Source organism: Phycodurus eques, chromosome 2, assembly GCF_024500275.1.
Source record: "Phycodurus eques isolate BA_2022a chromosome 2, UOR_Pequ_1.1, whole genome shotgun sequence".
Taxonomy (NCBI): domain Eukaryota; kingdom Metazoa; phylum Chordata; class Actinopteri; order Syngnathiformes; family Syngnathidae; genus Phycodurus; species Phycodurus eques.
The window spans coordinates 24,785,574-24,798,113 of record NC_084526.1 but is presented as its reverse complement, the minus strand read 5'-3'; the positions used below and the strand labels follow the sequence as shown (position 1 = coordinate 24,798,113).

At 41.3% G+C, this 12,540-nt stretch overlaps 1 protein-coding gene across 1 annotated transcript in view; it reads left to right on the top strand.

Moving 5' to 3' along the window:
• The window catches only part of LOC133398945 (solute carrier organic anion transporter family member 3A1-like), a 29,034-nt gene extending 17,821 nt beyond the window's left edge, over positions 1-11,213 (top strand). The window contains exons 3-10 of the mRNA XM_061670073.1: positions 88-186; positions 675-941; positions 2,026-2,190; positions 2,256-2,454; positions 3,789-3,924; positions 5,604-5,776; positions 6,387-6,451; positions 7,658-11,213. Coding sequence (XP_061526057.1) covers positions 88-186; positions 675-941; positions 2,026-2,190; positions 2,256-2,454; positions 3,789-3,924; positions 5,604-5,776; positions 6,387-6,451; positions 7,658-8,037 — 1,484 coding nt within the window. The 3' untranslated portion in view covers positions 8,038-11,213. The remainder of the gene's footprint in view (positions 1-87; positions 187-674; positions 942-2,025; positions 2,191-2,255; positions 2,455-3,788; positions 3,925-5,603; positions 5,777-6,386; positions 6,452-7,657) is intronic.
• Positions 11,214-12,540: the final 1,327 nt, after the last annotated feature.

The window sequence follows — 12,540 nt, the reverse complement described above, 5'->3', positions numbered from 1 at the left end:
ACGGACGTTGTTGGTTGAGTGGCGCCATCTGCTGTAAATTAAGGTGAAATGCACGTATGTTCATCCTTGCTGTTGTTTGTCTTGCAGGTATTTTATTTTCCACCTTAGTGTTTGGGCCCGCTTGTGGCTTCATCTTAGGTTCCGTCTGTACCAAAGTCTACGTTGATGCCGTTTTCATCGACACCAGTGAGTTTGTCAGTTTTTTTCCAGTTATAACTACTGGACACAAATGTGCCCTTGTTATTTGTTTTCCAGTGGGTTGGTAACTTGTAAAAAGAAGCTACAATAACCACAGTTTTGGGGTGTTTTATTTAATACAGTACGAGGGAATCCTAACATCTGTATTCCCTCAAGACATTTAAGTCGTTCAAAGACAAATGATCAAGGCTACTACCACTCTTACTACTATAAATACTACTACAAAAAAAATCTAGATTTTTAACAATCATTTTGACCCACAGTACTGTATGTCAACACGGTCGATTGTCATGCAAGCATAAACAGAAGTTAACAAATGTTAATATTAACAATCTTTTTTTTAACAATCATTTTGACCCACAGTACTGTATGTCAACACGGTCGATTGTCATGCAAGCATAAACAGAAGTTAACAAATGTTAATATAATGATATACAGTATATAATAAATTGACATCGTCCTCATGTCCCATCCAGGTAAGCTGGACATCACCCCAGAAGACCCTCGCTGGATCGGGGCCTGGTGGGGGGGCTTCCTCCTGTGCGGTGCCTTACTCTTCCTGGCAGCCCTCTTCATGTTCGGCTTCCCTCAGGCCCTGGACGAGCAGGGCCTGGACGGAGGGGGGGAGAGCGAGCAGGCCATGCTGCCGTCTCCGCTCAGCCTGGACTACCAGGCCAAAGCCAAAGGGGGCATCCACGGCTTCGACTTGAACAGCGGACTCTCCGTATGCCAGCATCTCAGAGGTACCGCACATACGTCAAATACCGTATCATGGAAATATGCTATGTTAGCAATGTAATTTCATGAAGTATGACGTAAATATGCAAGACATTAAGTATTATGCAAATATACAACATTAGAGGTGTATAGGCATTAAGTAAAATGCAATGTAAATATGGTACTCACTATATCTCAGTTCATTTGTTGCTGATTCAGTGCAATGTGGATATTTTTTTGTTGATCCATGTAGTGCAGTGCAGTTCCTCACTTGCACATCTCTGGTACAGTTTGCAATTTTGGCCAAATCACATTAGAACAAATGTAAATGGGCTGTTTTAATTTGCAGAGGGAAAAAAAACATACCGAGTAACTTCAACTCTTACGTTTGCAGTGAACATGACCGGAATGCCACTGTTTAACACACAAGCCACAGTCAGAGTTTCATGCAATAAATTCACAAATACAAATCGAGGCTAAGTATAGCACTTGCACACACTCATAACAATATGGACAGGAACAAATGCAAGTAAAGAGCAACGTTTAGCTTAATTTGCTCCAACTAAATTACTCTAGCTAAAAATAGGGCCACGAAGAATTTTGGGAAGAAGCAGGATCTTCCCATGATGCTTTGCGCCACCTACACGCCAGGCCAGTCACTGTGGAGCGCAGTGCCTAATGGTTTTGCAGGAAATCGCCCGTTCACACAATGTCCGCATAAGCTGTTCACGTCGCACAAGCAGAGCACACCTGCCTTTTATAGGCATGTGCTTGTGTAGATAGCCACCTCAAGTGGACAAATAGAAAACCTGCACCTCTCTAAAGTTTCACTTTTTGACGTTGAATTTCTTATCTGAAACTTTAAATGTAAGTAAATTGTACAATAAATAGTTGGTCGCTACTTTGTGGATTTTGTCTATTGGATGGGTTTTCTGGAACATAACTCCCGCGATAAACGAGGGATTACTGTAAATACACATGAACATAATGTTTCATGAGAAGTACGTTCATTTAATATGATGGAGTATGATACATTCCAGATATGTTAATTATGAAGTATGAATGTAAACACAAGGCTGCCCCATTCGTTGACGTCTGTATTTGTTGCAGTGATTCCACAGGTGACCCGGCACCTTCTGTCCAACCCGGTGTTCAGCTGCATCACGCTGGCGGCCTGTATGGAGATCGCCGTGGTCGCCGGTTTTGCCGCCTTCCTAGGCAAATACCTGGAGCAACAGTTCAACCTCACCACCTCTTCGGCCAATCAGCTGCTAGGTAGGCGGGACTTTGTCCTCCCCTGGAACTTTTGGGGGTAAAACGTGGCCGTGTGGTGCTTCCAGGGATGACGGCCATCCCTTGCGCCTGCCTGGGCATCTTCCTGGGTGGGCTGCTGGTGAAGAAGCTGAACCTTTCGGCCCTGGGAGCCGTGCGTATGGCCATGGCTGTCAACCTGGTGTCTACGGCCTGCTACGTCTCCTTTCTCTTCCTGGGCTGTGACACTGGCCCCGTCGCCGGGGTAACGGTCGCCTACGGCAACGAGTAAGTCAGCCCACAAGCCCGAATCAGTCAACAAGGCTGCTTAGTGAGGTGATACTAAAACTACTGCTACTACTAATATTACTACTACAACCACAATTAGTGCTGCTACTACTATTTCTACTACTACGACAACTGCTACTCTTACTGCTACTATAACTACTACTACTACCTTCTGCTAGTTCTACTACAGTAATATTACTACACTGCTGGTACAACTACACTAAATATTACTAAACTGCTATTACAACTATTACTACCAATACATTACATCTACTACTGGCACTACTACTACTACTACTACTACTACTACGACTACTACTGCTACTTCTACTACAAAGCTACTACTACTACTTCTACTCCTAGTACTGCTACTTCTCCTGTTGCTGCTGTTAATATTACTGCAACTACTAGTACTGCTACTACTATGCTATTATTACTACACATCGCCTAAAACTATTACTCCCACAGTGACACTGTTACTACGACTACTAGCACGACGACACTGGTACTAATTCTACTACGGCTACATTGGTACTACTACTACTGGTGCTGCTATTAATATTACTACAACTATTAATAATACTCTTGCTAGTCCTACTTTTTAATGATTACTTTTCATTATTATTACTTTTACTAAACTACTACAACAACTATTACTATTGCTCCTGTACTACTGCAACAGCATCTTTGTATTTTCAGGAAATTTCTTGTGTCATCAAGAATGTGAACTATTGAACTAAAGAACCCTTCACTCTCTATGGTGCTGCACAGTGCTGAGAGGTAGTTTCTGGCTAAATTTGCCAAACAGGTTGTTTTTCTTCCTCTTCAGCCCAGTAGAGGAGTTGATTGGGATCACGCTCAAGTAAATCTTCTGCAAGGCCTGTGTATTGCAGCAGCGATCACTCGAAGGACTTCTCACAGTGCTCCGTGACTATGACGATGGACGGCCCGGTCATTAGCTTCAGTGGTGTAGAATTGGTAGCCTTCACAAGGATTTGATATCAGGAAATAAGGCTGGTATCTGTCCGATAGCTGGTACTCGCCCATCCCTAGTTAATACTATGGATGGGTGAGTACCGATACCAGGCATGTGCTTTTCTAGCCGCATTTTCACCCCTAAAATTTGAGAGATCCAATCAAGATTTTTTTTTTTTTAAATCTGTATCTCATTTTTAAGCAACCAAGAAAAGTGTAAACCCACAATACAGTATTTGGTTTTGACATCATATTTTAACTGCTATTATTGTACTTCTTTTAGACACAAGCCACGATGAAGCATTTCGTCATGAGTCTGTATGAATGTGCTGTATAGACTGCTGTGATGTGTGCTGCAGGACGCTGCGTCACTGGCAGAGACCCGAGTCTCCTTGCATCAGCAGCTGCAACTGCTACACGGCCTCGGTGAGCCCCGTGTGCGGCTCCAACGCAGTCACCTACCTCTCCGCCTGCTTCGCCGGCTGCACCAAACCGGTGAGTTAGCGCGCGCGCACGCACACACACGCACGCACATGCACGCACAAACACACTTTATTCATATATATATATATATATATATATAATGTTTTCACATTTTAAAAATAAATATTTCAACTTAATTTACTCTAAATAATAAAAGAAAAAAAGTATTAGTAAAATATTTGTACAGATTTTTACCTAAATTGTTTTATTTGTTTTATTAAAAATTCCATCCATCCATCCATTCTCTGAGCCGCTTCTCCTCACTAGGGTCGCGGGCGTGCTGGAGCCTATCCCAGCTATCATCGGGCAGGAGGCGGGGTACACCCTGAACTGGTTGCCAGCCAATCGCAGGGCACATACAAACAAACAACCATTCGCACTCACATTCACACCTACGGGCAATTTAAAGTTGTCAATTAACCTACCGTGCATGTTTTTGGGATGTGTGAGGAAACTGTAGTGCCCAGAGAAAACCCACGCAGGCACGGGGAGAACATGCAAACTCCACACAGGCGGGGCCGGGGATTGAACCCTAGTCCTCAGAACTGTGAGGCAGACGCTCTAACCAGTCGTCCACCGTGCCGCCTTATTAAAAAACATTTATTGTAAATAATACCATCATCCATCCATTTTCAACACCGCTTATCCTGGTTAGGGTCGCTGGAGCCTATCCCAGCCGACTTCGGGCGAAAGGCGGACTACACCCTAAACTGGTCGCCAGTCAGTCGCAGGGCACATATAGACACGGACAACCATTCCCACTCACATTCACACCGTCACTGAGTGGGAACTGAACCCACGCTGCCCACACCAAAGTCAGGCGAGTGCACCACTATGCCATCAGTGCCCAATAATACCATCAAAATATGAGTAAATATTTTTAGATGTGTAGTCGATGTTTTACAATATTTTCAACATATATTCTTAATTAATTCATTGTAAATAATAAAGAAAACATATTCGTAAAATATTTTTATTAATTTTTAAATAATGTATTTTATTTTACTAAATGATTTGTTAGTGATGTTTTTGTAAATAATATAATAATATATTAGTTCAATATATATATATATTGTAATTATATATAATTTAATATTATTTTTAATTGAATAATTGTTTAATTACTTGATTTTATATGATCAAATAAAGACGAGCAAAATAAAACTGTTTTCATATACTTTATACATCGCTCCATCCATTCTCTGAACCGTTTATCCTCTTGAGGGTCGCGGGCATCCTGGTGCCTACTCCAGGTAACTCTGGGCGAGAAGTGGGGTACACCCTGAACCTTAGAACTGTGAGGCGACTGTGCTCACCATTTTTTATTAATTTTCTTGAATTTGTTAAATCATTTTCTGTAAATATTAAAATAAAAAATAAATAATTTTACCAAAACATTGAACGTTTTAAAATGTATTCATATTAGAAATAATACAATAAAAAATGAGTTGAATAAAGTGTTTTATATCTACATTTCTAATTATTTGATCCAATGGTGCAATTATAATTACATTTATTATAAATAACTTTTCAAATGTAAATGAATTATTATTTTAGCATTAACATGGATGTTTGTATAGTTTACATGCACATGTACATTTTTGGAGTGACCTCACGTACGAGTGAATGACCTGGACTCGCCGCAAAATGGCCTCACTGGAGCTTTAACGGTGCCATGTGCTGTTTGTCAGAACCTGACAGGTTGCACGTGCATATCGAGCAGCGTTGAGGAGGCGGTGGCTCTTCCGGGCAAGTGTCCGAGTCCAGGCTGCCAGCAGGCCTTCCTCACCTTCCTGTGCGTCATCTGCCTGTGCAGCATGATCGGAGCCATGGCCCAGACGCCCTCCGTTATCATCCTCATCAGGTCAGCAGTGGCCGCCAGAAGGACCTCTTACCTTCACTTTGACCAAAGGCGTAGAAAACAAAGTCTGGAACTTCGGTGAAATCCACATCACATGGTTTATGGACATCGTGTTGTCAATCAGGGTCAACAATCCTGGCATTTCGCCATACTAGTAGGACAACTAACTCCATGTTACTAGTAAACTGTGCACTTGTTGACATCTGTCCGCTACTAGTACTACAAGTGCTATATACCAAATAGTAGAATTTTATAATGTTACTAGTCGCAACTAGTGCACAGTTTTGCCTCACCTGTAACTTGAAGTTGTCCTATTAGTATGCCTTACTTGTCCTACCAGTGTGCAAAAAAGTCCTCCAGTAGTGGAAGATGGTGTCTCACTCGGAACATTTTTTTTCCACTACTATCATTCTACGAGTGCGCTGAATTGCTTTAGCAGTGAAGACAAAGTGCGTACCAGTAGTGAGGAATAATAACACAGACAACAAACAGCAGCCCGTGGCCACCAGTTTTTAATGAGACTTTGGGGACCCTCTGTACTACTACTACTACTACAACAAGACTAATTTTTTTTTCTGTACTACAACTTTGTTGACGGTGTTGGTTTCTTTAGGACGGTGAGTCCAGACCTCAAGTCCTACGCCCTGGGGGTCCTCTTTCTGCTCCTCAGGCTCATCGGTAAGATGACACACAGCAAGACATCTGAAAAGCCCTCAGAACGCCCTCCTTCCCTTCGCTCATCTCAGACCCGCTCATGGCCCCATCACACTACTTCTACAACTATCCATCCATCCATTTTCTGTACCACTTATCCTCGCTAGGGTCGCAGGCTTGCTGGAGCCTATCCCACCTGACTCTGGGCGAGTGGTCGCAGGGTGCACCCGAACTGGACGCCAGCCAATCGCAGGACATATATAGACAATCACTCACACTCAACATTTGCACCTACGGGCAATATAGAGTCTTCAATTAACCTACCACGCGTGTTTTTGGGATGTGGGAGGAAACCGGAATACCCGGAGAAAAAACACGCACGCACGGGGAGAACATGCAAACTCCAAACAGGCAAGGCCGGATTTGAACCCGGGTCCTTGAGGCAAATGTGCGAACCAGTCGCCCACCGTGTCGCACTTCTACAACTATAAATACCACTGCTACCACTATTGTACTACAATTGCTGTTACTTTACTACTACGACGACTACTACATTACTACTGCAACTAATATTATACCACTACTATTAATACCAAAGGTGGGAACGAGTCATTGCTTTGCAAGTCACAAGTCTCAAGGCGAGACAGGCAAGCCCTAAGTCAAGTCGCAAGTCCTACACTTTGAGTTTGGAGTCATTTTACCAACAAAATAAAAATATATTGTAATATAAAAAGAAAAGGGGCGGCACGGTGAAAGACTGGTTAGCACGTCTGCCTCACAGTTCTGAGGACCCGGGTTCAGATCCGGCCTCGCCTGTGTGGAGTTTGCATGTTCTTCCCGTGCCTGTGTGGGTTTCCTCCCACATCCCCAAAACATGCATGGAATGTTAATTGAAGACTAAATTCCCCGTAGGTGTGACTGTGAGTGCAAATGGTTGTTTGTTTATATGTGCCCTGCAATTGGCTGGGAACCAGTTCAGGGTGTGCCCCACCTCTCCCTCGAAGATAGCTCAAAATAGCTCACACCTGCGACCCTAGTGAGAATAAGCGGTACGGAAAATGAATGAATGAATTAAAGAAAAGGTGATGCCCCTGTCGCAGGTTTTTTTGGAACGTGTTGCAGGCATCAAATTCCTATCTACCTTCCTACCTATACTATTATTACTACTACCTCCTATTATTTCTACTACTACTGATAATAATAATCCTCTATCTATGTTTCTTGCTCCAGGCTTCATCCCGCCACCCCTGATCTTCGGCATGGGCATCGACTCGACGTGCCTATTCTGGAGCTCGGTGTGCGGCGAGAAGGGCGCCTGCATGCTGTATGACAACGTGGCCTACCGCCACCTGTACGTCAGCATCGCCATTGTGCTCAAGTCGTCAGCCTTCCTGCTCTACGCCACCACGTGGCAGTGCTTGAGGCGCAACTACAGGAAGTATATCAAGAGCAGCGAGGGCTACCTGACGCCCACTGAGCTCTTCTCCTCCAACGTGACTCTGGAGCGTCTGGGCAAGGAGGGGACGCTGTCGGACGCCGCCAGCCGGACCAAGTTCGTGTTCAACCTAGAGGACCAGGAAGCGTGCGACAACATGGAGTCTGTCTTGTAGTCGTGACGTTGCCGCACCGGTTCTCCTCATTAAGAGCCTCATCTTCCTCTCCGCTGCACACAAAGGTTGCACTAAAATCATTTGCATTTTTTACTAAAGGATGGACATACTTGAAATTAATTCTGTCTTATTTTTCAAATTTAACAGCATAGATGTCATAGGATAATAATGCTGCTGTCCAATGAAAAGCATGGCGCCCCACATTTTTAGCTACCAAAACCGACAAAAAATATTTTGTTTCATCCAAAATGAATCCTTTTTTATGTTTTATATATTTTTGGTTTTGTTTAACTGAGAGAGACTACATTTTGGCTGGAAAACAACACTTTAAAAAATTGCCAGGTCTTTTTTTTACATTTTTTGTTTTGACTGGAAAAAAAATCACTCAATTTGGAGATTCGTTTTTTTTTGGTTTTTTTTTTGGACATGAAGCATATTAATATTTATATAAACATTAGACATTGGTATAAAAACAGACATAATTATTTACATAAGAGGCTATTATATATTGCGTATTGATGTGAAAATGTTTTAATTAGGCAATTTTATATTATTAATTATTATAGTAATTCAACTCTATTAACTACTGATGACATTGATTAGATTAGTCTAATTAATTAATCATTTGTAGCCACTCAACTAGCAATTAGGTGGCAAGTTGTGACACGAGTATGGCATTTGCGCATTTTGTTTAAGCGCAAATGGATTTTATTATTGGATCATGATTTATTCATGAGCTTGATGAAATAAAAGAAAAGAAAATGTTGCACCAGTGAGAAGGTCATCGCAGCTGCAGTGGAACCTCTAAAGTCCAACTACAGATTTCTTGTAGTAAATAATGCAAGTAGAATGTTTCTTCTTGTGTCAAACAGCAGAGCTGATTGTAGTATTAGTAGGATGCAATTGTCAACGAGTGCACAGGTGAACATTGAACATTTTAATATTCATTAAGTGTATAAAAGAAGGGTACCACAGTTAATAGTATAAAGTAGTGGTAACTTTCATGACAAAGTTGAGGCTGGAGTCTTAATGCTTTGAATATGTCATCACTTCCTGTGTATATTCTTCTTCTCTTGTTTAGGTGGTCTGTGTGGCATAAAAAGCCTCAAAAAGGCCAAAACACCCGCAGTGTTTATCGTTTAATGCTCGTTGAACTAAACTGCAGTTTTGTGTGTGTGTGTGTGTGTGTAGCGTAAGAGTGGGAAACCCGTGATACGATTTTAAAGTTGGTTTAAAAAAAAAGTACAAAATCAGAGCCAATATTTTAACAACTAAAGCTTCGAATGAAATCATCCAATGCAATTCTGAAAGCTACAGAAAGATCAAAGGAAAACGTCAAATGGAACTGCAAAAATGACGAAACCATCCAAACTAAAACTCTTAAAACAACTAATGTTAAAACAACTACATTAATAAAATGCAATTGAAAAACTACCACTTTAAATGAAAATTTAAAAGCAGGGAAACTAAAACAACTAACATCGATGAAAACATTACAAAAAAAACTCTAAATGACATTCTAAAAACAACAACTGAAAATGAAAACAAAAAAGACATCAATAACAACTGCAAATCCAGTTGTAAAAACGACTACCTACATCAAAAGAAATTGTAAGAAATAATCAAATGTAATGATCAAAATGACCTTTCAAAGTTTTCCAAACAACAAAGGAAAACTACAACATCCAATGCAATCTTTAAAACCAACTAAAATATCAAATTGGACTTTAGAGGTTCTACTGTGTTCCACAACACCTTAAATGTAGAGTGTTGTTCTTCGTGTAGCAATCAGTAGAGCTTGTGTATCAGAAACCAACAGAACATCATCCTCATGGACCTCATCTTCCTTAATAAAAAAATAAAACCGGGACGTACCATATCTGCCGTCCTCCCTCTCCCCGCTGCGTGTGTGTGTGTGTACATACAAAGTGCCAAAGTGACACATCATCATGGACAAACACCACAAACCTCCTCCAGCTTGTATGTAGCCTCTCTGCGACCAATCGCGCACATAAGCAACTTATTCGGTGTCTGTGCTCTAGAGGAAAGTAGGATGTACTCACTGTTGCTAGGCAGGACTTTCATCAAGTGGACCTGGTCTTTTCCTTTTGCATCCACGCCACCTAAAGCATGGCGGACGAATGAGAGCAACAGACTTTTGCGTGCCTGGAACTTCCTCTATGACTGTCTTGTTGTTGCCATGGTAATGCCCGCAAGACGCTACTTTTCTTTTGCCACTTAACATGTTTTTGCCTTGTGATGCTAATAAGTAACCTTTAGAACAGCAATGCCTTTTTTTTTAATTGTGTGAATGATGAAGATTTCTTTCGATGTATTAGTATTATTATTCCCAGCAGTTTTTCGACACTTGACAAATTCCACATTTTTGTAAACCATTTACAAAATTCATTATGTCTTGAGAATCATTTCTCCACACTCCCCAAATTCCTACTCTCTCCCCAATTCCACTTCAAAATAAATCCCCTGGAAATGATTGAGACATTTCACAACTTTAACTCATCCTTCCACATTTCTCCATTGATTCAAACCATTCTAACTTCAAACATTTCAGCTCATTCAGGACATCTTAGGAAGTATTTTTCACATTCCTCCAATGTTTTAGTATTCCTTATTTTCCACGACAAAATTCTCAAATGAATTGATTTTATTTTTAATCCTCTATCATTCATTTAACTAAGCTTTGTTTCGGTCACATTACAATTTTCCACATTTCACTTCATTGCACAGCATTTTAGTTCTGCATCAGCTCCTTCCACAGGAATCGCATTCTCTAGTTATGATGATGAAATGTGTTTTTGCAAAATGTGCACAGAGTTTACTTTGGGAACGACGTCTTCTAAATTACTAGCACGGTTTGTTAGAGGCAAGGAGTTTTTCTGCGTACGGCAGCATGTTGCCTTCAGCTAAGAGAAACCGTAAGCGGCGGTTTTCATTGGAGTGATTGGCTGATTGTGTGCAGGGGATCTTTTAAGCAGAGGGAAAAAAGGGCATTTAAGTAGAAAAATATCAATTGTTTTTTATGATTTATTTAGATTTTTTTATTTCAACTACATGAATTTGTATTTTAAAAAAAAAAAAAGCTTTATGTCCTGTATGTTCTTGGGAAAGGATTATGATGATTGTATGTTCATTGTATATAAATTAAATATACTATTTTTGCTTTTAATATTACACCACACTTGCCTGATTATTGTTACATGAGCAAAAACTTGGCAGTTTATCATTTAGCATTACAAAATGTTTTGTCAATTTTTTTCCTGAATCAAGTAATATGAGGACTTTTTAGTCTTTATTTTACCACAAATTTTTTTTTCTATATCGAACAATTTTTGCAGCTTAATTGCAGAGGCACCCGAAGCAAGGAATTTATGAAACAATACAAATACGACAATATAACAGGGGAGTTGAATGCAGGGCTGCAGCTAACAAATATTTTAGTACTCGAGTATCCTCCTGAAAATTCTATAAATCTATCCATTTTTTGAATAAAATATATTTTTGCGGCGGCACGGTGGGAGACTGGTTAGAGCGTCAGCCTCACAGTTCTGAGGACCGGGGTTCAATCCTCGGCCCCGCCTGTGTGGAGTTTGCATGTTCTCCCCGTGCCTGCGTGGGTTTTCTCCGGGCACTCCGGTTTCCTCCTACATGCCAAAAACATGCATGAATTGGATACTCTAAATTGCCCGTAGGTGTGACTGTGAGTGCAAATGGTTGTTTGTTTGTTTGTATGTGCCCTGCGATTGGCCCTTTCTTCACCCGAGTGTCCAAGACATGCGGCCGCAAGTCCGATGACACGACCACAAAGTCGATCATCGAACTGGTGTTCTGGTGCCAAGTGTACGTGTGGACACCCTTATGCTTGGAAATGGTGTTCATTATGAACAATCCGTGGGGAGCACAGAAGTCCAATAACAGAAAAGAACTCGGGTTCTGATCGGGGGAGTACCGATGGAGTTTGCATGTTCTCCCCATGCCTGCGTGGGTTTTTGCCGGGATTTTAAGAACTTTACATGAACGCCACAATCCATCCATCCATCCATCCATTTTCTGAGCCGCTTCTCCTCACTTGAGTCGGAAACCGGAGTGCCCGGAGAAAACCCACGCAGGCACGGGGAGAACATGCAAACTATGAGGCTGACGCTCTAACCAGTCGGCCACCGTGCCGCCCGCCATATATATATATATATATATATATATATATATATATATATATATATATACACACACACAACATTTGAGTTAATTATAGACACACTTGTTTGTGTATTTGAACTTGGCACACTGAAGCCCACTGCTTTGTGTAACATCATGGTATAGGCAAACGAAATCAGACAAGATATCAGGAAGAGTTATGGATTTGCACAAGTCTCTTTCATCCTTCGGTGCCATTTCCAGATGCCTGAAGGTGCCACATTCATCTTTTCAAACAATTATATGCCATGGGAACGTCCAGCCATCATACCGCTCAGGAAGGTGATGCGT